The sequence below is a fragment of the Primulina tabacum genome, chromosome 15 (assembly GCF_025594145.1).
Source record: "Primulina tabacum isolate GXHZ01 chromosome 15, ASM2559414v2, whole genome shotgun sequence".
Lineage (NCBI taxonomy): Eukaryota > Viridiplantae > Streptophyta > Magnoliopsida > Lamiales > Gesneriaceae > Primulina > Primulina tabacum.
In genome coordinates, this window is record NC_134564.1 from 32,336,268 (window position 1) to 32,362,295 (window position 26,028).

Genomic DNA, 26,028 nt, shown 5'->3' on the forward strand with positions numbered 1-26,028 from the left:
ATTTGATAATTTTTTATTGTGTTGATTTAGTTTAACATAACTTGACAATGCACACCAATAACTCATGGAATCTTGTCAAAAACATGAACGATCGTCGAAACTAATTATTCGTACTAATCAAAAGTAGGTGAACTGAAATTCCCAACAAATTTATTCACATTTGATTTTAATATTCTCATTTAATTTGTTTTAGTTCCCCATTGAATTATATTTTTATTTGAATTCTTAGGAATAAATTCATATCGACTTGTCGTTTAGACTTAGTTAAAAATTTAATTTCTAAAAATAACGACTGTGTGATATAGTTATGTGGAATGATACTCGTACTTTGTACACTATATTATAAGGTGAATCATACACTTACAATTTACTCGAGCATAACAAATTTATTTTAGAGTAGGTCTCTTGTGAGACAATCTCACGAATCTTTATATGTGAAACAGGTCAGCCCTACCGATATTCACAATAAAAAGTAATATTTTTTCATGGATGACCAAAATAAGAGATCCATATCACAAAATACGACATGCGAGACGATCTCACACAAGTTTTTACCTTTATTTTATCAAGTTTTTACGGTGTAAGAAAAATTCAATCAACGCACAACAATTGTAAATGCGTTAGATATTAAAAAGGGGGGATAATATAGCGCACTCCCTCGACCTGCATCAAATATTACTTCCTCCATTCTTCGCATTTGCTGATTTCCCCAATTATTTTGTTATTTCGTATTTCAAACACCATCACTATTTTGTTCTTATAACTCATTGATAAATAATTTTAATAAATGCCCAAAATAAAAATTCGAAGCGATCACTTTATTATTCTTAGCGTGAACTGTTTTGCATATTCATTATTATTATTATTATTTGAATTGGAGAATAAATTGTTATGGATGAGATCCGATGGATAGGGTGAGCTAGGTCGGACAACCTATGGAATCTTGATATGAAGTCGATGAGGAAAAATGAGCTGTAATGATGTCATGAACATAGGAAAACAAACACGTGAATGGGAGTTAGAGGGGTGTCTGGCGTGACCACTCCGATGCTTAAGTTAGTAGGTGAAAATTGAAGAAAACAAGTGTGGCTTTTATAGAGAAATAAATGTCACTAATGTGTATATGTGTGAATATATGTCAATATATATGAATAAATTAAATGCAAAGTAAACCTGTTATTTATAGGAAGGAAGATAAATAGCCTACTTAAATGCAAAGCAAATCAGTGCATACTTACCACTTATAGCCACATACATAAAGTTTTCGTCACGCCGTATTGACTTTTCCATTATGTCCAAGCAGTAGAATTCTGTCAGACACGCTTATCGAGATAAGATATCACCTGCTCCCGCGCTGGAGTGCGATACTATTATCGAGACATCTCGGATAAAGAGTCATCACCCAGAAACATGCTCGAGACCTCAGGTCTCTGGTTGCCCGGATAAATGACGTCCCTAGCACTCTCTTTTCATGACTCGGGTTCTTCCGAGACTATTAGTTATAATTAAATTTTAAAATCAATATATTATTTCAAATTCGAGATATTGATGTCAAATAATTTAAAAATCATCAATCATATTTATTATATTTGAACAAATAGTCTCGAATAGGACTGTTGTATCGTATTCTAAAAAAAATGTACTATTACTTAAATTTAAATTTAAAATTAACTAAATGTATAATGTATAATTTGCTGACTATGATGATTGGAGTAGGAAGGTGGGGCCACAACTATAGCCAGTTGGCCGGTGGAAACTCTCCTTTTCATTCTTACGTCCAGATTCTTGATTATGTATATATTTCAACGATATCTGTGCTATATTATTAAGTGCGAAGACATGATAATAACTATTCAGAAAAGACACTAATTTTTTTTTTCAATTTTATCCTTATATGATATTATTATTACAATTTTGTTTTTTGTTTTGTTTTTTTCAATTTCAAAACACAATATTCCAATTTTACCCTTATATGATACTAATATTACACTTTTATTTTTTATTTTTATTTTTTTCAATTTCAACACAACTTTTGTTTTTATTTTTTTTATTTCAAAAATTCAAATATCAATTTAGTCTCTCCATAATTTGTCAAATTTCACTTTAATCCATCGATAATGATAAAAAAATTGTACACACTCTTACTAGTTATATATTATTGTTGTTGTTGTTATTTTGTCAGGATTCCATTTATTATTATCACTAATGAGTAATGATGTGTGATATATATTATATTATTTTTTTTGTGTTCGATATATATTATTTTTTTAAAAATACGATATCATAGATCATGTAAAATTTATTGAGATAGTTTATATTTTTAAATAAATTATAAACAAATTAAAGAAAAATTTGAAAAAATAAAAAAAAATATACAAAATTTATTAACAAACATATCAACAAAGTTAACTGATAAATATCATGAAAGATAAAACTACAAAAAAATAAGTATCATGTTAACGTATTGAAAAATTAATCAAATATGAGATGTTTATATTTAATAATTATTAGTAAATTACCCACACACGTCGTGCCTGTAAAATTATAATAATAATTTTTATAAAATATTTTTAATTTTATTAAATGTTTAATTTAATAATATTTTATAAAAATTAGCGAGGAATCTAGTACAATACGAGATAAATAATATTAAAAATAAATAATAATGCTAATTTTGAAAAAAAAATGTTAATACAATGATAATTTGAAAAATAAAGGACCGTACCTCATTATTATTATTATTATTATTACTATTATTATATATTATTATTATATTTGATTAAATCTTGAACCGTCAGATACTGAAGCCTCGCATTAACTCTTGAGAACCCTACAACGATAGACAAGGAAACATTTTTTACTTGATGTCATTTCAACTTTGAATGTGTCATGCGAAAATTACTAAAATTATTTATCAAAACAGTATAGATTATATTTTATTTGAGAATACGACCTTTTCACGTCTATTTTATTTGAGAGCATGCATTTTGCCGTCGTCGTACGGATCTACATTCATAAGAATCATATATATATACTTAAAAGTAATACTCGAGTATTTTTATCTTAAATTAAGGTTTTTAACACAGATAAAGTTCCATGAAAAATTATTATTTTTTATTATGAATATCGACAGAGTTGATCGTTTCACAGATAAAGATTCATGAGACCGTCTAACAAGAGACCAACTCATAAAAAAAAAAAGAGTAGGTCTCTTGTGAGACAGTTTCACGAATCTTTATCTGTGAGACGGGTTAACCATACCGATATTTACAATAAAAAGTAATACTCTTAGGCCTTAGCATAAAAAGTAATAAGTTTTAATGGATAACCCAAATAAAAGATCCGTCTTACAAAATACGACTCGTGACACCGTCTCACACAAATTTTTGCCTTACAAAAATTACAAATCACAAATTAAATTAAAAATTGGAAATGTAAAATTGTAAGGGTGATGAAAAAAATATCTATAAGAAAACAAAGCAAGCAAGGGTCATCTCCCACACAAAAAGCAACCACCCAACACTCAGTTCTCTTCCCTCTCTCCGCTCGTGTTTGTTATTTGTTCAGGTTGTCAATCTCTCTCCACATTTCTGCGCGCGCGCGCGCGCGTTTTTGTTGTTGTTGTTGTAGTCTCTTGTAATTTTAATTACGGTACGGTGTGTGGAATCGTTTGGATTTCATGTTGCGATTTTTTTGGCATTTTTATGCAATTTTATTATTGATTTGGATGACCTGATGCTTGTAGGTTCTGATTCCTGGTGGATTAATTTCGGAAAAATTTGGAGATTCAGGGTTTTGGAGTTTCCGCAGATCTGCAGAATTTTGGGATACGTGAATTCTCTTTGGTGACTGTCGAGATTTCTGATTTGACGAAACGTTTGATAGTCTATAGGTGAGAAAATTGAACGTTTGGAGTAGGGAAATTTTTTTCAGAAGCAGATGTTATCTGGGTTTTTTGTATAGTTCTTTCGTTGGTGGGGAGTTTAGGTTTCCTTTCTGCGTATGCCGATGGTTGATGGTTGTATGCAGTTGATCTAGGATCGTGGGAAGAGAACGTTTTTACTTTGGGTAGAGAAATTTAGACTGAAAGTGAAATAGGGAAGCCAAATCTTTGATAGCGGGGATGAAATTAGTATGGAAGAACCTCGGTTTTCTGAGAAAGTAACGGCGATGGAAATGGAAACTGCTGTGGCTGGATTCTCAAGAGAATCTCCTCTTCAAATTAAAGAAGATTCGAGTATGGATGCTTTTAGTTTAGGTGCAGATAAGCTTAAATCCAGATTAGCTGCTTCTGATTGTAAGAAGGGGAAAAACGAAAGGAAGCTCAGTCGACAGGATAGAATTGAGTTAGGTCGTGTGTTTCAAGGGGCTGTGAGTTCTTATAATTGGGAACTCGCGGAGAGTCTGATCTTGTTGGCGGATCCTCAGACTCTCAATGATGCATTGTGTATTTCTTTGGACTCAATCTGGTTCTTGAGCACACGCCAAGAATTGCATGGAATTACTAAATTAATCAAGAACATCATTGCTAATGGGGCTTATGATTTCACTCGAGCTGCACTTAGGACTTCATTTCTTGCTTCCTGCGTTTCTGCTTGCCAGAGCCGATCAATGAGCTTGGCAGACACTGTCACCGTGATGGCACAAAGGTAAAAACATATTCGTTTTATGCAATCATGTGAGCAAAATGAATTACATTCCACCACCATGCATGGCGTACATGTCTTTTTAATAGAGACCTTGATATGCTTGCATAGTAAACCTTGATTCATGATTCCTATAGGTGTGCCAAGGAATGCACTTCTACAAGGCTACACATATCTGTGTACCACGCCTAAGCATGCCCCTATTGTGCTTTTAGTTTTACATATGCTTGCATAATCAAACTTGATATCACCATTCCTATTAGTTATGCTAAGGAATGCACTGCTACAAGGCAAAACATCATGTATACAGTGCCTAAGCAGGTCTCTTTTATGTTTTTTATAGTTATCGCTTTAAAAACCAACTGAGCCTTCTGGAGTCCATGTGATGCAGCCAAAGTGCAATCGAGATCTTGGCTGCTTCCCCCAGCTTGTTGTGAAGTTGATGTACTGTGTTTGTGTGTCAGATGAGAATCAAATTATTTTTTCTTTGTTAACGCTCCTCATAACTTCTCCATACAGTTTGTAGGCATTTTTTCATGTGTTTTTCGAGGATTTTTACCTTTGTTTTCATCAGGTTGCACGAAAGGCTGCAGGAATGTAACGGCGATGAAGTTTTGAAGGCAGAAGCGGTTGCCAAGGTTCAAAAGTTTACCGAATGGGCTCTTAAATGTATAAGTTTTCATTCTCGTTGCCAAGGAAATAGGGACAAGGTTGGTAATAATGCTGCTGTTGATATCCAGCTGCAATTATCTGCTTTTAAGACCTTTCTTGAAATAACCGGCAACCATCTCACTGGGAAGGATTTTACCGAAGCGTTTGATGCTGCTTGCTTTCCACTCACACTTTTCTCTAGTTCCTTTGATCCTGGTTGGGCGTCAGGCATATCAGCTACTGCAATTCAAGGATTGTTGGGCATGCTGGTCGAGGGTGGTGCAGACAATGTTAACCAATGTTTTCTTGAGGCCTCACGTTTTGGGAGCACAGAGCTTGTTCGTATTTTGTTACTGGTAATCTACTTGGTCTGTTTGTTTTATAACTATTATCACTAATATCAAATTGTGTCAAGCCTTTGAACTTATAAGATTGTGCCCCTGCAATTTGTTCCGCAACATGGAACTTTGTGATATGTAACGCACATACCCCCTTCATTCTCAACCAAATCTGGTCAACTTGTCTTTTGTTTTCATGCCCTTTTCCTTTTTTTCCATCTCCATAGTGCCGTCATTTTAATTTATTTATCAGTGTAAAAGCACTTACTCCTTACGTTAGTAGCTTGTATGCCACAGCATATAATTTGTTATTTTTTTTTATATCTTTTCTTAAGTTTTTAACGGTACTTGGGATTTTATCAAATCCCATGGCGGTTTCTCTCTTTCCAACCCTAATCTCTTCAGTCAGTATTATACATACCCCACACCAAAAAAAATGTAGTTAATTATTCTTTTACCTTTTATTGATAAGCCAGAGAATATTGTTTATGACTTTCTAATGTTCTTGCTTCATAATTATAGGACCGTATATTATTGACATCATTACTTGTTAAAAGCAAAATATCGATCTTTGGGGTAGGCCATATTTTACTCCTGTATATTTCATTGTCCATGATTTTAGAGATGAAATGTTAGCTTCATGCCGAAATCTTTGTTATTTAATTGCACCGTTCTTAAAAGGAGAGAACCTGTAGTAATTTTGATTGCAGTGTCTTGACTTTTTATTGAACATCTTAATACTAAAAATTATTGACCTATATTTGGGCCTGCTACTTATGTTGCTAAAACATTCTGATGCTCTTGTTTAAAAATAATAGGACTGGAAATTGTTGTCATCAGATTGCTTGTTAAAAATGATCATCGAGGTTGGGCAGTATTTAGCTCCCTAAACTTCTGTCTTAACGATTTGATTGCTGAAATGTTAGGTCCATGTGAAACCACTGTTCTTTAATATTCCAATGTCTAGATAACATGATAAAGTTATGTAGCTTATCATTTTATAAACTACCACCGGTGTGATAAATTCATTAGTTTACTAGCAGAAGCTAATGAATATAACATTTCGTTGACAATCCCTGCATCGAAGATGATTGCTTTAACTCACTCCATGTGTGTGTTTCATGCTCATGTTGTGGGTTTCGCCAAAAAGTTGTAACTTGACTTGCAACTGGGTGGAAGGACTGAGCCTCGCTGTATCCTGAGCCCAGACATGTATCTTTTGGGATTTTAGTTAAATAAAACAATGTGTGACTGTACCTAGCACGGCTCAAGGTTAACGAAACGTGTATCAAGTGGCATGGCTGAAGCACCAAGTTTTCTAAGTCTCGAGTTCAATACCACCACAAAGATGGGAATTCACTACAGTATTTTTGGTCCTTTCCCATTAGACTTTTTTTGTTTCAGTTTAAACTCGCACAGGCTAGGGAGAACAGTAACTGCTGTTGTCAGGTGGTATGAAAATGTAAACCTATGTAATCATTTCTTCTAATACTTTCGTCTTGACATCTGCCTGTCATCTGAGACTGATATGACCTAATTGAATTTTATGAGCTATTGGCTTTGATATCTTGCTTTGTTGGTCAGCAATAATAATAACAGTAAGTGTTTTTTAGAATGCTGCCCATGCTCGTACAAAACTATTTTAATTTTCCTTGTTTAATGCATCACAATGATGTCATTACCCTCGTTTCCTTTGCTCTTTAACCTTAAGGTCTGCAGCAAGCCCTTGCATCATTTTTATTTTGCTCTTATAACCTGAATAAAAATCTAGCATTTAAAGTGTTTTGATTTACTGTGGGTGCTAGATTGCGCAAAGAAACAGCTTGGATGTGGATGTTGACCTGGCTCTAGGTTTTGCTTCACATTATGGTAAAATTAGCACAATGGAGTGCCTAGTGGAGGAGGGTAATGCTATGGCTTTCTTGGGTCCACTGATGAGAGCCGCTGAGAGGGGTTGCATGCCAGTTGTCGAGTGGTTTGTTCAAAGGGACTGTCGTGATATGGAACTTTGTCTCGCCCTTACAGCTGCTATATCTAGTAATCAAGTTAAGGCAGCTGCATATCTTCTTCCACGTGTTCCTCAGCACGTTCTTGCTGCCCTCAGCATTGAAATTCTCAAGGCTGCTGGTGAACGAAGTGGTGGCTCTCTTGACGGGGTCGCATTCCTCCTGCATTCGGATTTTTTAAGGGATCCTGCGGCTACTTATTCAGTTGCTGACAGCATTGCCAGATCCGATGATGAGGCTATTGCTCCTGAGCTCAGGGCTTTTCTTCAAGAACATTGGTCCGATGCTGCTTTCTTGGATGGACGGAGGCAAGGAGAAGTACATTTTTCCAACTTTGTACATATTTTGAAATGGGGTGAATCTCCAATATGTTTGAGGGGTCTGCCAGGGCCCCTGAGGGTGGCTATAGCATACCTGCCACTTTACAGGGAGTGCATTAAGTCCGGAGGGTGCTTGCTATCACAAAGGCATCGAGGGCACCTTGTAGAAGCTGCAAAAAGACTTGGAGGTGTGGTTCTAGACAAACCAGGCCATAGGAGAGAGTTGCTGGCCGTGTTGGAACATCATCTTCCTCCATTTTTGCTTAATGCCACAAATCTCGTGGCTTAGTAAGACGGGGTCCCCTGAGTTCTTGAAAATCAATCCGTCTCTTGCACCCGACTTCTGTTTCTCTCATGTTACAGATAATAATTGAAAATGAAGATTTTAGATCTTAGGCTGTCTGCCCTTCGCTGATACCGAACATGCTTGAATGTGAGTGAAAAGCTTTTGCGATGACATGACATATATGCATATTGGCCGGTTTAATTTTGCTTTTGTATTTTAAATAAATTGTGAGCATGCAACAAAATTCTCATATAACAATGATTATTATCCCAACCCTGTTGCCAATTTTTTTCTACCGAGGCCGCACGTTGATACTTTGTTGTCCAATGTAAGTTCTTACTGTGTTGCATGTGATAATATGCACGAAGATGAACATTTTACCACCGCATTGGGGAATGTAGTATGATTGTGGGCGATTTTACTTTAGCATTCTAGGTATTGAATATGATCTTTTACAATCGTTTCAAAGCTGGATTACGAACTTTTTATTACCACTACTTTTTAATTATACATTATATTAAATACAATATACCCACACACAGTTCGTGAATTTAGATTCAACTAATGGGCTAATTTTTTTGAAAAAGCTTTAGACTCGTTGAAAATAATTAAATCCCCACTCGATGCATCCTTGCCACTAGAGTATTTGAAGAAACCTCGATGTTATTTATTTGCCATTACTCAAATCTTGCTTCATTTCTCGTTCATATGCAGGAAAAATTGACTGGCAAATTGTTGCATCTAGACGACTCTAGTTAATTATTTCGAACCAAGATAAACAAAGCAATACATCCTCTAAAAAAAGAACCAGTATGTTGACAAAATGCAGGTCAGATTACGTGATCAATTGTGAGAGCAGGATATAAACCAAGGAACCACAAAAATCAATGTGGCAGGAGTGGTAGAGTATATTCTCCAATTACTAAACATATGTATAAGTCACCTCTCGAACATTAGATGGCATGAAAGCCAACACCATAAGTACTGCTAAAATGAATATGGGCAGCAGAAGCAGCATGAACGGCGGCGGAGGTAGCGGCGGAAGTATGAGCGGCAATATCAGCAAAGACGCTGTAAGGCAAACCAGCAGAAACAGCGGCTTGAGCGTGAAATAACGGGACATCCTCGTGCCGTATTGGCTGCTGCTCTTCCTTGAAGGATTCTGAGCTTGATTCTTGATAATGCTGTTCAAGTAAGGATCTTGAAGATTGATGAAACCTTTAGACAATCCCATGTTCTTCGGTTTCGTCTCTTGTCCACTCATTTATGTACGTAAATAAATACAATCAGTCAGAGTTACTTGGCAAAATTCTTGAGCTTAACGGGCTATCTTTTCTTGGGAAGTAGGACTAATATTGAGAACCGGATGATGAATTCACTCTCTCTTTATGCCGTGGAAGAATCTCAAAATTCACTTCAGCGCAGCGCAAGTTTTGGCGGAGACCACAGCTCATCCCCCAAGAATTGAATCCAACTGACATAGAAGATTATTCAGCATCATCAGATTCAGTTAGCCGAGAAATGAATCAATTTATTTCGCTAACGTTTATGCTTCAAGGGCCTGATCCGAAGGGGTCAAATTTATAGGCCAAAGAACACTTCCATAATTTCATTTTTTTTTAAAAATAAATCAAGAAACAATCATATATAACACAAGATTGTGACCAAATTAAATCTAACAAAACGCGTAAAAAAAGGGTAAAAGCCAAAATAATCAAACTAACGCATGCCAAGATTAACCAATAATCATCCGCAGACTATACATAAAACTTTACAAAAAAGAAAAGTGCCAATAATAAAGCTCAAATGTGAAATAGGCCGCCGTGAAGCTAAAACAAAGCATAAATAATACACACCTATAATGTTCTTGAAGCCCTTCCAGAAAACCAAGCCAATCCCAAATAATGCACCAAGAAACACAAATATTACTCTTTCTTTTCAGATCAAAACTCTCTGGTATCTTTTTGCTTCTCGAGAATATTACTTCACACAGCTTGATCTTGGCAAGGATGGATGAAGAAGGACAAGTAAATCAAAAACCCAATACAATATATTTTAGTTCTGCGCTATCTTTGCACAGGGAATGGAGTTTTGAAGGAGAAGATTTGGCCGAAAACGAAAGGTGATGGAACGACAATGAAAGAGGAAGACTATGTTATACGGTCGTTTGGTGAAACCTGCCTTGTTTTGATAAAAATAAAGAAATGATTTCAAAGGTTAGGAAAGAGATTTATATGGATTTGGATGTCGTGTTCTTTAATTCAATGGCTTAAATAATGGATTTAAAAGATTACATAATCCCATTTAGTGTATATTAACACCAAAGACGAAATCTTTGATGTTTAGACAATATTTTTCTCTTACTATGAAATAACATATATGAATAATATTACGATTTATAACGTTAATATTTTTGTAAAAACATACTATTAATTAATGTTTTATCATCTGGATCAAGCGCAACTACATCAATGTTTTTCCCAAATTACCCATTTCTCATGCTATGATTATATTCTAGAAGAAATTATATTATGTATAAAGTTTAATTATACATTAAATTTTTAATATATAAATATATAGGTATTTGGATTATATTTAAGAAGGCGTGACTTGTCACATGTGTGTGTGTGCGTGCGAGGGAAAGATTAAAAAAAAAAAGAAAAAAAAAAAGAGAGGGAAAGGGGTTGGATTCAGTGAATGAATGAACAAATAAAAGTCCAAGTGGGGAAGGCTTTATGAATTTGAATTTGAAGACCAAGGTGCTTCACCCCTGGACATTCTTTCTTGGCCTACTTTTTCCTGCCAAACGGGCCCACTTTTGGTCATCACGTCATTCTCAAGTATTTGTATTTGTGATTAAATTGTCTCGATCTATATTTAAAAATAATAATTTATTTTACATGAATCGAGTCGCAACAGAGATCCGTCGAATAAAATAAGAATGACAATTGTAAAAAAAAACATAAAATTTAATTACGGGGAAAACAAATATATAAGGTTATGTTATTTGTCTAAATACTCGGTTAGGCTTCAAATAGGAACCGCAAAATGCGATTTATCATTAAAGAGAGATTTGAGAGTTGCTTTTTGAAAATTATAGAAAACGTAATTTACTGGCTAAATTGAAGCGAAGCACGCAAGCTTTCTCGCTAGTTTATGTCGTTTTTCTCTTTATGTGTGTTCGTTTATTGGTATTTTATACAATAGTTCGGCTTGCCTACTGTCATTAAGAAAGCCAGAATTTTGTCGCTGCAAATTTTATAATGCATACAATATATATTTTATGTGTGTAACAAAAACATAATATCCTAAAAAAGGAAAGGAAAAACTAATATAATTTAATACTATATTATATTTTTTAAATAAATTTAACAATTGTGCACATATTTTGTACATGTTAAAGCAAGCATCAAATATATATATATATATATATATATATATATATTTTATTTGTTTTTATCAGATTCAAGAATTTGTTTAAAAAAAAGTTTAAAATGAAAAATGCATGTATAAGAAAAGAAACAAAACATGCATGCATTTGTTAAATGCCGATACGATGAACGGAATGAGTTTTAAATATTCGTTTGGTTTGTCTGTGCAATTTTGAAAAGTCATAGTCAAACACGAGCATCCAGCCGATTCATTTCAACTTGTAATTTGGTTTTTCACTTTTTGAGTAAAAATATATCACTTTCGTGTATTTTGTGCACATGTCACATGCATGCATGATCCATAATTGACTGGTTTTTTTTTTTTTTTATATATATAAGTTCTAGTTAATTATGTTTCGAGTAGGTCTCTTGTGAGACGGTCTCACTAATCTTTATCCGTGAAACATGTCAATCCTACCGATATTCACAAATAAAAGATCCGTCTGACAAAATACAACCCATGAGACCGTCTCACACAAGTGTTTTCCTTATATTTTATGCATTATTGTTATCATACGGCTTTGATCAATCTCAAGATCTCATTTGTCAAGAAAAAATTAGACTCGTCACCCGTCAAACATTTTTAATTATGATAAATGCACAATAAAAAAATTAATATGTTAAGATATTTACTATTTAATATAATATATTAGATCGGCTCCATTCAACTTGTAAAATTATAATTCCTCGTACGTATTCCAACTTTTCGTTTTAATTCAACTTTCAATTAAAAAAAATAAATCAATAAATTCATGAATCGAGTAACTGTATACAGCTCCATCTCTGAATTCTCTGGCCATGTAATCGTTCAAGCGATTTAAAAACTATTAAATTCGTACTTTTCAAGATCTACTTACTAATTGTGTGATTAATTAAGAAGTGGTTGCAAGTTAGCCAAATCACCTCACATTATTGTTTCAAATATATCAGCAGTATATTCAATCACTTACAACACATCATCCCAAATCAAGATTCATCATCTAGATTTCAATTTACATGTTTCACGCCTACACAAAATCGTGGTCGAAATGGGTTTTACGGAGACTCGAATAAAACAGTCGAAATGGATTAATCGACTCTAGCTAGATATTTTTCCTCGATAATACAGGTCAGTATAGAGACATTGCAACATGTTAATAGTGTTACCATTATGCTAAGGTATAGTTTGGTACATGAGATAAGAGATGGATTGTTAAATAATCCTTCTTATCTTACGTTTGTTACCTTTTTAAAAAGCACATGATAATATTATGGGCCCGTAATAAATAATTTTATATATGAATAAAATATCCCTTTTATGAGATGTGATAATTTTAATCTAATCATAAAAACACCACAAATGACTTAATTGTCCTCAATATATAAAAATCATAAACCCTTTTATTCTCTCATTTCACTTGTAGGTAGAAATTAAAACCAAATAAATATTTTTATATATTATATAATATGATAATTATATAAATGAACTCGAGATAATTATATAATGATTTGTATAAATCTCAATAAAATTATTAGTATCACTCGATTAACCTTAAAAATTTATGTTTGACTTGACTCTCAAAATTAAGGGCTCAATTATCAAATTATATAATATATAAAATTAGGTAAAATAAAAAAATAAATCATGCAAACACTGTCGGCGCATGAACAGATAAGAAATATGAACTCAAGCAACAACTTTGAAATTATAAAATTTATTATGATAATGTTAATTTTTTCATTACAATCTAATATATAAATTTAATCACTATTATTAAAATCATACCAAATATTAAATATAATATCATACATCTTATTTATCATTAACTTATCCTTATATTATATATCGCATGTTTATCCTATAATGTGTACCAAACTATGTCTAAGAAAATTGATTAATTTAAGGAAGCACAACCAAGTTGTATAATTGTATTCATGCAAAGGTTCAAGTAGCAAATTTAAAAGGCAAAGGTTAATAATGTTAATTATTATTAGAAGAGTGTTGACCCACAAAAAAACAAGGGATGGGTTCTGTCATTTGTTTGGTTGGAATAATCATGCTCCTGTCACCAACTTGGATCTGATACCAACACACACTACCAATTTTTTTAAATTAAGTAATTCCAATTGGCATACTTTGAGCACAACTAGACAGTATATTAGTATCATTAATTAGCTTGTGGGAGGATAGATTAATCCCCATTGTCTTAGGTTACAAGTTTATAATGAAGGGGGATAGACATTGGCGTATTTTTTTCATTACAACGGGGTCGTCTAGCGTATTTTAAAACGGAAAATATGTATTTTGGGGCTATGTAAATGAAGTTGAGTTGTGTACTTTGATTACATCTTATACATGGGTGGAAAGAAAATATGTTCAGATAGGAATAAACTTCAAGCATCGATAGTAAGAAAGAATTGGCAGAGCCATTTTTTCCTCCTTTCTTTTGGGGGGTGGAAATGGGGAAAAATATCTGTCTATCCCACATAGGGAAATACTGATAATTAAGACTACTTAATAATAAGGCTTAGCCAATTGACATGTCGCCGAGCTCAGTCACTGGAGCTTGTAACCCGAGTGGGGGCTTCAGGGTGATTGAACGTTGGGTTAGTTCAGCTATTCGGTCCATATGTTGCAACATTCTGGCCCGCCCTATCCAAGCAGAGAGTTGAGTTCCGAGTTCCATGCTAAGGTATGGGCTTCGATTCTCCTAAGGTGGGAGGGCAATGCGTCAGGCTGGCCTCACAGAGCAGCGAAAACCTCCCGCTCCTTGCAGTGGAGGGATAACGGGCCGGTGCAGCTTTGGGCCACCAAAGAGTAGATGGGCTGATCTCAATTGAACAATCACTCTTTTTTTCTTTTTTTTTTCCTCCTACGAGTTTTTAAACAAAATCGATAATTTTATGTAGTCGAATTTTTTAAATTAATTAATTTATCCATTTGAACTCGAGAAATTATAATTTTCCTTCGTAAATTAATAGTGGTTGATATACCCTCTCTTCTTAATATAAGTTGAAATATCAGAATTTAAATAATTAATAACATAGGTGGATTAGAATAAATACATGAAATTTGTAGATAATATTAAAGTGATAACAAAAAAAAGAGATAATTAATAATGTAAGGTTTGTTATATCCATGACTAAATTTTTGTAATTTCCTACTAAAGCCACTTATTTTTGAAAAAAAAATATATTATTTTTTATATCCAATGTATATTATGTAATATGAGCTGATATGAATGATAAATATTAATATTTATGTTACTTTTCACTGCAAGTATGGAACATATCGACTCGTCTCACACAGTATAAATCCGTGAAACTGTTGTACAAAAAACTACTATCATGAAATACTTTAATCTAGTAAGTGATTGAGATTAAAATAGTACATATATTGTTTATTTGTACCAAAAGTAGAATATTTGTATTTGTATGAAAACCCAATGGTCAATATAAAAGGTGCATCATTACAATGTAGATCAAAAGTTGTGTTGGAAAAAGCTTAAGGAATGGTAATTTTGAATTTCATATGACGCTTCCATCTGGGATTGCTGCACTCCTCGTAATGACAATGATTCCTCCCGTGATGATATACCCCTCTGCTTCCTTATTGGCTTCCTGGACATTGTCCTTATTTATAATCTGCATAAATATTCATTCCATAATAAATTATATAACGCACATTTCAGTAAATTATATGGAAATTGGTCTTCTTGGAACAATTACCATAACATTTTTGCCAATTCTTGCATTCTTATCGACTATAGCTTTCCTCACGAGTGAGCCTTCGCCGATTCCGACCTGAATCCCCGGGTAACTCTGCACGTTGTTAGTCTCCGTTTTAGAAACTGGGTTCTGATACCCTCTATTTTCGAACGTTATCTTATGTGTTTACGATGTCATATGTGCCCATTTATCATTTTGAACATGTAAAATAACTTTATTGGTCGATTAAGTTTTCGAAATTTGATTTTGCCGTGCTATCTTTGATTTTTCTTTTTCAATCTTATCTCTACATAATATTTGTTCGTTGCCCATGTTATTTGGATAAAATCTCAGGAAGTTGCATATATGACTCAAACAACATTCCCTCATTGAGCTGACTTTTAAGGGGGTTGTGTTTAGTCGAAGTCTCAATTTCAACAAGGTATTTTAGTCGTGCCACATCGGTTGGATAAAATCCACGAGAGTTGTATATACGTACTTGCACAATCATCCCACCTTGAACTGACTTTTGAGGTTGAGTTAGCTCTAAATCCCAATCTTAACGGCATTGACGTGTGTTATAGAAAAATACTGAGATGAAATTGAAAAACGCTAACATGACATCAGAAATTGTCGAGTTACAACAAAAAATTAAAAGCCCGCCTACCAGAACTCAAAATTTTCCATTTAGAACACAACTATGAATAGAGCCGTAATTCGGAAGTCAGAATCTTTAAAACAACGAAACCTCATTTTAATAGATCAAAGATAAAAGATTTTATAATATTTTACACCGAGAGAAACCAACATATATAATATCTTACTTGATGGCTATAAGTATCAGCACCCATTATTATTGAATCTTCTATCACAGCTTCGTCAGCGACCCTTGTCATTACACCAACTACTGTCCCCTTTATCTTGCACCTCTGCTTTGTTTCAAACACAAGAAGCATGGTAGGAAACATAAAATGCATATGTGAAAAACAAAAAGAAGAATTTCTTGAAACAGGATGATTGATTTTTCTCTTCATTCTTACACTGAGAATGCAGCCATCTGCAATGACAGAATCTGCGATAACCGCATCGTTTATGAGAGTCGGAGGAAGACATCGAGGTAAAGTGTAGAGTGGAGTATCTCTATCATAGAAGCTGCTGCAAAACACCAAAGTTCTTGTCGTGTCAGTTGTTGGAGGATACTGGATATATATGATTTTCAGAATCACATAAGTTTTTACTTCTTTCTTCAGTTTTTTTAGCCACTTCTGAATATTACGAATGCGTAGATATGTTTTACTGAGACTATGGGATGCGGTGCAGCATTTTATCGTGGTTAAAACGTTTAATAAGTTGCACTAACTTAAAGGCTTTGTTTGTTCTTCTAGTGAGTTCCATGTTCACGCGGTAGTAGGCTTCTATGCTTCTCATGTCCTCCCAATATCCATCGAATTGGTAAGCCTGGACCTAGCAATAAATTTCAAGAAAAAGAAGATTATCAAACAAAGCTTTGACATAATTATCTTTGTAGAATAATACGGAAAGCAACCTTCAATCCGAGTGAAACTGCGCCTCGAATTACTTCACTCTTCAAGTCATTTGCAGATGGGAAATATTCTCTCAGAAGTTTTATCATTGTATTCCTGTTGATCACATAGATTCCCATGCTGGGAAAATTGCGTTTCGCGATGTTATCAAGCTCTTTCGAGTCCTCTACCTGAACCATTAGTGGTCACACATTCTTGAGTTAAAGTTACTTTATAGATTGATCTTTAGATTTTTTGTCAAGAACCATATGCATGCAAGAAGATGAACTTACTGATATTGACTTAGAAGCTTTCAATTCTTGATCTTCCTTAAATTTTATAACTTGATTCTTGGCATCTAATTCAAATATCCCAATTCCCAAATCCTCATTTCTTCGTTTACTTAATACAGATACCGTTATGTCAGCTTTGCTGCTGCGATGGACATCTATAAGTTTCTGGTAATCCATTTTATACAGATGGTAACCGGGAATAACCAAATATTCAAGAACCGGATACTCCTCCAGCATCCACAGACAACGTCTTATAGAATCTGCAGTTCCCTAAACATATAAGAAATAACAAAAAAAAAAATATAACTATTACATGCATGCTTGAACATTGTTGCAAATTAAATTCAAGAACTATTATATAATGCGTGATCTGAACTTGCTCTGTAACCTGAAACCATCCTTTATCTTCTGGACTCTGATATGCAGCTATGACTTCGACAAATCCTTCTTTTATGAGATTTGTTCCTGAGTAAGCTCTCGAAAGGTGAGAATTCAAAGACGTCGAGTTGAACTGCGTGATCGCGTAGATTTTGGATATGTTGCTGTTGATGCAGTTGCTAACAACTGCATCAATGAGCCTGTAGTTTCCAGCTATAGGAATGGCGCCTTCTGATCGTCGTTTTGTCAACGGATATAACTTTGAATGCGACGATCCATCTCCAAAAACGATCGCAGCAACACTCTGGCACTAGCAAACGCTTCAATACGCATTCTTAAATTCATCCCCTCCCTCTGATGAAAAACTAAGAAAAACTTCATAATATTAAATGAAAAAACTTGGGTAACTTGCATATAAAGATCCCGTCCTAAGCCGAAAACGCTAGAATCCTCTGTGAGAAAACAATGAGCTCAAGATGCAGGTGATCCCATATGCAATTTACCCGGAAAACCCGACTTGAAAAAAAGATATAAGGGAAATGGCTGTCACCTTGTTTGCTGGAGGGAGCAGATAAGTCGGGGATCCAGTCGCTTGTAGATTCTTTGTATAGAAAATTGAAGAGAAGGATTTCGTCAAGCATGGTTGAACTCCAGCTGGTTGGTAACATAAATCTTTTACTCCAATTCTTGGATTCATGGAACCAGAAACAGACATCAGAAGTTAACTATCTTGAAGTTAAACAGATTGGTTCGTAGTTTTTGTGTTCTTTTCTAACAAATTTTCTTTATACGCATGTATGTAATTATAGATGAATGGGATATGTTTGATTCCTCGTCCGTCTATTACAAGGGGGGAATATTTAGGTTTCTTGTGGGTGATGGAGTGCAGGAGGCAAGCAGAGGGGATCAATTCTTGGGAGCTATTTACTCAACAAGTGCTAATCGAACTTTGGTTTGAAGCTTGTTTTGCCTTTTCCTCCTTTATTCAATCACAGGCAAACACAGAATGTATGCTTTTACGAGAATTGAAAAATTAGAAATAGACAAAAAATATTTCAACGTGATTACACTTTATGCATGTGGTTAAAAATTAATATACATGCACGCAACGCATCGTGTGCTAAAAATCGCTAATATTAGTTAACAGTTTTGGTGTCCATTGTTATCCTAGTCACTTCCAGTTGCGTTTACTAATCATCTCACAACTTCACTAACCAGAGAAAAAATCTACTTATTTAAATAAATTTGTCCCAAAGACTGATCATAACAGCCATTTTCTATATATTATATTGTCTTTTATATTTTCTTACAATGCTCATCCATCAAATATATATATATATATATATATATATATATATTCATATAATAGAGTAGAGGTTCCCAATAGCTAGTTTTCAAAATTTTCGAAACAAGTGGATCGACACAACTCAAGTAACTGAAAAAAAATGCTAATGGCTCCTCTTGAAAGAAGGCCCAAATTTGGGACGAGGTGGAATTCGACACTCAATTATAATAAATTTTCTTTCTTACAGGATTTGGGATCATTAATAAGCAAAAATCAACCACGTCCAGAGAGGAGTGGCTATGAAGTTAGGTATTTAGTGCCCGACTTAGTAGACATCCTTTCGGTCACAAGCAATACACACACACACACCAATTCAGAAAGCAATGTGTTCTACGGAAAAATTTGAGCTTCACGTACTCGTACATCTACGAGATTGCTCATTCACGGCTTTAAAAAAAAAACAAGAGTAACTATGTATCGACTCGATTCATATTTATAAAGAAAAATAATATTTTTGACATAAAAAATAATATCTTTCTTGAATTGGGTTGGATTGAAGATCCGTATATTACATTCTTAATATATTGTAAATTTGTCTTAAAAGAGGTGATTCCAAACAAGCACGTTTCTCGGACTAATTGTATATATCAACACTCTTTATAAAAAAAATTAAAAAACACCGTATATAAAATTAATAAAATAATTTTTAGAGCTCGTGTTTTTAAAACTCAAACATAAAACTCCTTGTTAGAGGAGATAATTGTGTCTAAGTTTTTGTAACATAATGAGTGATATGTGTTTGTTTTTAAAAAAACGAAAGATTCATTAACATATTAATATTTTTAAAAAAATTATATATATTTTAAACTTGTCACAAGGGATTGATATAGTCACGGGTGAAATCGAACCGAGTGAATCTTGAGTATGACACTACTCGAAAACAATTTCACAACTACTCGAACTCGACTCAATTCATTTTCACCCATACTCCATAGATACAATTAACATCGTGTTTCTCACATGGCATTCCTCCATCTCCTCATTTTTTTTTTATTTGAATAATTCATGTTGAAATCTTTTAGATTTGTGTATGACTTTTCTTACATGAATTTAAGAGCTTCCTTTTGTATTATTTTTTCAGACAGTGAAAGGACATTTTTTTCCATTTTTCTTTTTAATAATGCAAGGGTGGAAGTGAGATTTCCAAAATGTTTAACGTCGGTTTGGAATTTATGGGTCATTTTACGCACACGATTGTTATATGCTAATAGTTTTTAATAATTGCCTTAGAAAATAAAAGGTCGAATGACAATTATGGTTCATCATTCAATTTTGTATCAACTTATATTTAATTTGACAAAACTTATGATAAATGACGTGATCTCGCTGAAATGGATGAGTCGGGTAAGGAGTTCCAATGGATCGAATCAGTAATTTTTAGTGTTTGAGAGTTTGAGTGAAGATAATGGCTGCAACAACACCTGCAAACAAGAAAAGAACTCGTGAATGGGCGTCGGAGGAGTGTCCGGCGTAGCCACTCCGATGCTTAAGTTAGCAGGTTAAGGATGAACACAAGCAAATATATGAGAGAATATATGTAAATGCTTGAGAGTTCAAGAATTTAGAATCATTAAATAAGAAGTATATCTGCTATTTATAGTAGAAAATGGGGTATGTACCTCGATTCTCGTGCCACCTACTAAGTATGGCAAGTCGGTTGCCCATACTATAGCTTCTGATGACTTCTAGGACACTCCAAGACCAAGTGGTTCTGACATATTAGACGGCATGTATCAATCATACTCGAGTGTGGTGCAATTCTTGAGGTGGCCCTGGTGGTAGGGTATCCGGGCACTGGTCTAAGGGCCCGGGCTATCTGGTGATCACCGGAGAAGAGGAGAAATGCCCGGGTCTTGAGTAAAGTGCATGGCATATTGGCTCTGATCTGGGCTATCCACGTAATAAGCCGGGTTAAGGACGACCCGGATCCTTTTGGGGTATCACCAATAAAGAAATGAGAAATATAAGGATAATATATATTTTAATTTTCATACATACAATTTTATTTAATTTCACTCGTGAAAATATCGCCTGAGATTATTTCGTGAACTACGTTGTGACATATTGAAAATGATTAGAAAATGATTAATGAAGCCAAATAGAAACTGATGATATTGAAAATTTCTTTGGGTCGGTATGGTGAACATGGTCTTCAAACATTCAATGTTTGATCCGGGACTGATGGATTGATGTCAATCTGCATAGACGAGCAATAGTTAGGAAGCGCCGCTGATGTTTGAGTTGGGACTAATGTTTTAAAGGTAATCTCTAATATTTTTTGTGTAGTTTTAAATCTAAATTCAGACCTAGAAAATTCAAGTGCTAGCAATGTAACAAACAAGGGCATATTATAAGGGATTGTCCAGAGAGCAAAGACACTGGAAATGAGATGACTTGTGATTCTGGAAATGCAACGGTAGAAAATGACAACGCAGAGGTTCTTACAGTTTTGAAACATGACTTACGCGACCAATGGATCCTTGATTCAGATTACTCATTTCACATATTGGGTTTATAATCTAACGTAATATTTCCCTCTTTCTTTGTTAAATTTTTCTACCCAAGTAAGTTAGATTTCTCATATTAGACCAATTATATATCGTGTTAAATGTGTGTTCATACACATGAAGTGTGCTAAACATGTGAACCTTGTAATGCGGCGTACGCTACGATAAATATCTCAAACAAGGAATCATAATCTTGTACAACGGAGGACAAAAGAAGAACTGTCGTCTCTTTCTTGGTTAATAACACGCACAACACGAGTTCATTAGGAAAAGCAGAGATGGGCGAGGGAGAGGTGAGCAACAAGATGATTGTGTTGAAAGATTACGTAAAGGGTTTTCCTAAGGAGTCTGATATGTTGCTGAAAACCTCTGTTATCAAACTCTGAGTCCCGGATGGATGCGAAAACGCCATTTTGGTGAAGAATCTCTACTTGTCTTGCGACCCTTGTATGCGTTCACGCATGAGCAAAATTGAGAGAAGCTACGTCGAGTCAATTTGTGCCTGGCTCTGTAAGTGGTTTGGTTTTGGAATCTCGTTTGTTTGATTATTTTATTCGGTTACTGTAATGTATTGAGTTATGTGGAGTTGAAGACGGAAATCTGAATTATATTGACTTATGTTTTGTTTTGATAAGAGATCTGAGGTCGGCTCAAGTAAAAAGTTGGGAAAATCTTCTTTATTCTGGTCTTTAAAATTTTGTCTTTCCGCCACAACCCATGGTTGAAGAGGGGGGCATAAACCTCCCCGCTGAGGGAGTGGCGTGCGTATTGTTGTACAATCGATTAAATGACATAGTGTTAATGTGTCGATGACAATGTGTATAATCACATCTCTAACCAGATAGAAGATCTTTCATCTTACTGATGTGGAAGTTCAAACTAAGCTGCAACCACAGAGCATACGAGGACTTCCTATAGTATTTGAGAATCTAGCTCTGATACCAGTTGTTTGGATATCAGGGAAATAAACGAGATAAAGAAGTGATCTCCTTGAGAGGTTTAGAGTGGACGTAGCCCAATTTTGGGGTGAACCAATATAAATATTGGTGTTCATTTTATTCATTGTTGATATCACTTATGATATTCCGTTGCGATGTTACCTCGTTTACTTCCCCTATATTCCAACAAGTATAGCCTCATCAAATCTGCAGAGGGACTTTTCAAGATTCAGCATACAGATGTACCTCTATCTTATTATACCTGAATCCTTGGTATGTAGCCCCGGCTCATCGATACAACATAAAACTCTATGTCGACTCGAAGTATGAATCATTTTAGGCTCAATCTTTCAGGTTAATTCGATACACGTAGGTTCCGTTTGGCACATGTGATGGGATAAATAAATGATTAGTAATTAGGGTGATTAAAAAATGAGATATATGGATTAATAATATGGTGTAATAAATAACATGGTGTTTGGTATGCTTTTAAAATGATGGATTAATTTTGTAAATTTTATTGCAATGACTAAAATGTCCCAAGTGTTAATTAAATATATATTCTTATTGGATAGATAATTAAATATTTATAATTATAATTTACATTTATTAAAATTAATTTAAATATATTTATTAGAAATAAATTTGTAGATATGAATTTACTTTATTTAAAATAGCAGTAATATTTTGATGTCCGAAATACCCGTGCTATTTTTTTATTTTTTCACCTTTTTAAATTTGAATTTAAGAAGATATTTTATTTTTCAAAATAAAACCAATTTTTATTACTGTTTTAACAAATATTTTATCCATCGTTCTTTTCATTTTCATTAATTATAAACACTGAATCGGTTTTCAACCATCTTTGTTTTTTTCTAAATAATATTATGAATAAAACTAAAAAAATATTATTATATTTTAAAATAAAAACAAATTTGTTTTATTGACAAAAAAAATGATTTTATTTGTTGTTATAAGTGAAAAAAATCTTTTTCTTACTTTTTTTTCTCAATAAACAAATATATTTTCCATCATTTTATGTTTTTATATATGAGCTCACTCAATGTCAAGGAAACAATATATCATCCAATATTAATTATTATACAGTTAAATAGCATTGTTGATTAATATTTTATGAAGGGGTGTATTGGTAATAAAACTCCAGTATCATTCCTTGTCCCATCAAAAAGTAGGTAGTAACTGTCCCTCAAATTCGAATAAGTCATATGCATAGTGCGGGCCTCATATGGGCCCATCGGGCTATCCTAAATTGATATACTCGAGAAGAACTTGTGAAATTTTAATCAATCCTATCTAATCACTCAAACCAAACTCACCCGTAGAGTTTAGGATTCAACTGGATTATGACTTGAAATGAGACTTATTGATAAAATTAAAACTTAAGTAGTTATTCTCCCTTCTTTCTATTTATTCAGTGTACTTCGTTTTTACTTAGGCATGCCTGGGACTACACTGCTTACTGTGGTTTTTATGACGTCTGCTCTCCCAAAAAGGGAGAGCCCGTGTTCATTTCCGCCGCATCTGGTGCTGTTGGTCAACTTGTCGGACAATTTGCAAAGTTGTTTGGGTGCTAGCTATGTTGTTGGCAGTGCAGGAACCAAAGATAAGGTAATTGACGTCTTCAAATATACGCGTGCCTGCGCGCACACACTCATCTTTAACCACACATTACAGTACTTGGTATCTGCTTGAGTATAATGATTTTAATCTTGTTAAAGGTGGACCTTTTGAAGAACAAATTTTGTTTTGATGACGCATTCAACTATAAAGAAGAACCCGATTTGAATGCAGCTTTAAAAAGGTGAAATATAAACTTCATATTGCCATAGTCAGTGTAATAAACTATGGTAATGTCACTTGTATCCCAAAAACAGTCTTCTTGAACTTTACACGCATTTTTGTCTTCTTTTTCTATCATGTATCATTCCGTTTCGATTATATGGTAATTATCATTGTACATGTTCCATATGTTGGATTTGTTGTTAAAATGAATAGGTTACTTCCCCGGTGGAATTGATATATACTTTGAAAATGTTGGTGGAAACATGCTCGACGCGGTGCTCCTTAACATGAAAGCGTTTGGTCGAATTGCTGCGTGTGGGATGATGTCACAATACAACCTTGAGGAGCCTGAAGGTGTGAAGAACTTGTTATGCTTGGTGACAAAAAAAAATTCGTATGGAAGGATTTATTGTATTTGACTACTATCACCTCTATCCAAAGTATTTGGAGATGGTTTTTCCACTCATTGAACAAGGAAAGATTATGTACGTTGAGGACATAGCCGAAGGCCTAGAAAGCGCACCAAATGCCCTTATAGGGCTCTTTTCTGGTCGCAATGTTGGAAAGCAAGTCGTGGTGGTTGCTCACGAGTAGGGTTTGTCATGTTCAAAGCAATTTTATCATGTATATCAAAATTTTCTTGACCGCTATAATGCCATCGAAATTTTTATTGATAATGGGGATATTGCTGCATCATGCTTTGACTGAAGTTCAAAAGCAAGTATCATACAGTGAAGCTTCTGGTGCTTCTTAATATATTTACTTTTTTTTAATGAAATTACTTCCATTAAATTAGATAAAACGACAGTGTATGTACAACTACACTGTACATCCTCAGCAGAAAAATTATCATGGGTTCGAAACCATTTACGCTACTACAAATCATCAATAACTGAAATCGCAGTAGTCGGGTATTGTGTATGAATGATTATTATTCATTGTAGTTCCCGCAGCAACAAAAAGCTTTGTGGTAGTGAAAACGGAAGGCAAAGAGTTGGAATGTACTGGAACCATCGAACTCGTAGTCTGCAATGCCTACTGTTCGTTTCGCACTCTCTCCTCTGAAAACTGTGAGGCATTTTCCGGTGCTACTTGAAACCCAGAATCTGAATTCGCGATGGTTCAAATGTGGGGGACGGGTTGATTGATTTCCAGTCTGCATCAGCTAAGTAGAGTGATTTCGGTGCTTGGAGTCTCACTTTGCCATACTTGTCCACTGTGAGGTAGCCTACCCACATCCGAGCATTTGTCAATGTAGTTCCTAAATCTGCTATTTTTAAATCAAGATAAAGTTTATACATTTTGGAATTCAAACTTACATTGAGGACACCTGGTTATGCTGCAGCAAATTCGATTTGCGTGGATGTGAGCTGTTGGTCCAAGAGTATCATCTTGACATATAAATATGAAAACAAAGAATAAAACTGGACAATGAGATTTATGTGAAAAATCTCGTAAAAACCATGAAAGAATTTCACAATAAAATTTTATGTTTCCAAAGAGAATATATTCTCTTTTGATACATGAAGATAAACATATCACAAATATTATTGAAATAATCACTCAAATGCTATGAGATACAGAGAAAAAAACTAAAATGAGATGATTTTTGAATGAGGAGAGCTTGTCAGTGTTAAAACTCGCATAAAAAACGCGTCTTTCGTCTGGACGTTTCTTTTGTCAAATTATCTTTCATCCGAAAATTCAGCATGCACAATTAATGTGCCATTATTGTCTATCTCATTATTGCTCCACTTGACTCTATTAACTGCCAACATGAGCTCGACTTAAAGTCTCTAATTGTAAACGTGTTTCAATTCGGAATTTGTTTTTATTTGTGGGACTACATGGGTTTGGCTCATGATGGGGATCCGGT

The 26,028-nt window shown here is 34.2% G+C and overlaps 2 protein-coding genes, 1 long non-coding RNA gene and 1 pseudogene across 5 annotated transcripts; 2 read left to right on the forward strand and 2 right to left on the reverse strand.

Moving 5' to 3' along the window:
• Positions 1-3,454: 3,454 nt before the first annotated feature.
• LOC142525774 (ankyrin repeat protein SKIP35-like) lies at positions 3,455-9,242 on the forward strand. 2 transcript variants are annotated; one of them, XM_075630065.1, is made up of 4 exons: positions 3,455-3,567; positions 3,746-4,649; positions 5,221-5,653; positions 7,441-9,242. In XM_075630065.1, exons 2-4 carry the CDS (start codon positions 4,135-4,137, stop codon positions 8,248-8,250), a joined length of 1,758 nt encoding a protein of 585 aa, XP_075486180.1. In that variant the 5' UTR covers positions 3,455-3,567; positions 3,746-4,134; the 3' UTR covers positions 8,251-9,242. The 2 variants fall into 2 exon arrangements, with proteins under 2 accessions (XP_075486180.1, XP_075486181.1); XM_075630066.1 differs by having other exon boundaries at positions 3,519-3,651.
• On the reverse strand, positions 9,191-10,878 carry LOC142525775 (uncharacterized). Its single transcript, XR_012815200.1, has 2 exons — positions 10,104-10,878; positions 9,191-9,721 (listed from the first exon to the last, which is right to left on the reverse strand). It is a non-coding gene; the product is annotated as an uncharacterized LOC142525775 (long non-coding RNA).
• A 4,250-nt stretch (positions 10,879-15,128) lies between these two features.
• Positions 15,129-18,457, reverse strand: LOC142527303 (inactive glucose-1-phosphate adenylyltransferase small subunit 2, chloroplastic). 2 transcript variants are annotated; one of them, XM_075632067.1, is made up of 9 exons: positions 18,110-18,457; positions 17,570-17,863; positions 17,182-17,451; positions 16,912-17,079; positions 16,726-16,829; positions 16,406-16,520; positions 16,190-16,294; positions 15,387-15,479; positions 15,129-15,302 (listed from the first exon to the last, which is right to left on the reverse strand). In XM_075632067.1, exons 1-9 carry the CDS (start codon positions 18,272-18,274, stop codon positions 15,186-15,188), a joined length of 1,431 nt encoding a protein of 476 aa, XP_075488182.1. In that variant the 5' UTR covers positions 18,275-18,457; the 3' UTR covers positions 15,129-15,185. The 2 variants fall into 2 exon arrangements, with proteins under 2 accessions (XP_075488182.1, XP_075488181.1); XM_075632066.1 differs by having other exon boundaries at positions 16,190-16,520.
• A 3,121-nt stretch (positions 18,458-21,578) lies between these two features.
• LOC142527012 (2-alkenal reductase (NADP(+)-dependent)-like) lies at positions 21,579-24,861 on the forward strand (annotated as a pseudogene).
• Positions 24,862-26,028: the final 1,167 nt, after the last annotated feature.

Excerpts from the sequence above, each read along its gene's own strand:
- LOC142525774 (XM_075630065.1), top strand. The coding sequence starts at position 4,135 with ATGGAAGAACCTCGGTTTTCTGAGAAAGTAACGGCGATGGAAATGGAA. Across the intron at positions 4,650-5,220 it reads GTCACCGTGATGGCACAAAG|GTTGCACGAAAGGCTGCAGG; the intron begins GTAAAAACATAT and ends TGTTTTCATCAG. Across the intron at positions 5,654-7,440 it reads TTGTTCGTATTTTGTTACTG|ATTGCGCAAAGAAACAGCTT; the intron begins GTAATCTACTTG and ends TGTGGGTGCTAG.
- LOC142527303 (XM_075632066.1), bottom strand. The coding sequence starts at position 18,274 with ATGTCTGTTTCTGGTTCCATGAATCCAAGAATTGGAGTAAAAGATTTA. Across the intron at positions 17,864-18,109 it reads TGCTCCCTCCAGCAAACAAG|AGTGTTGCTGCGATCGTTTT; the intron begins GTGACAGCCATT and ends TGCTAGTGCCAG. Across the intron at positions 16,830-16,911 it reads CAGTTTCACTCGGATTGAAG|GTCCAGGCTTACCAATTCGA; the intron begins GTTGCTTTCCGT and ends ATTTATTGCTAG.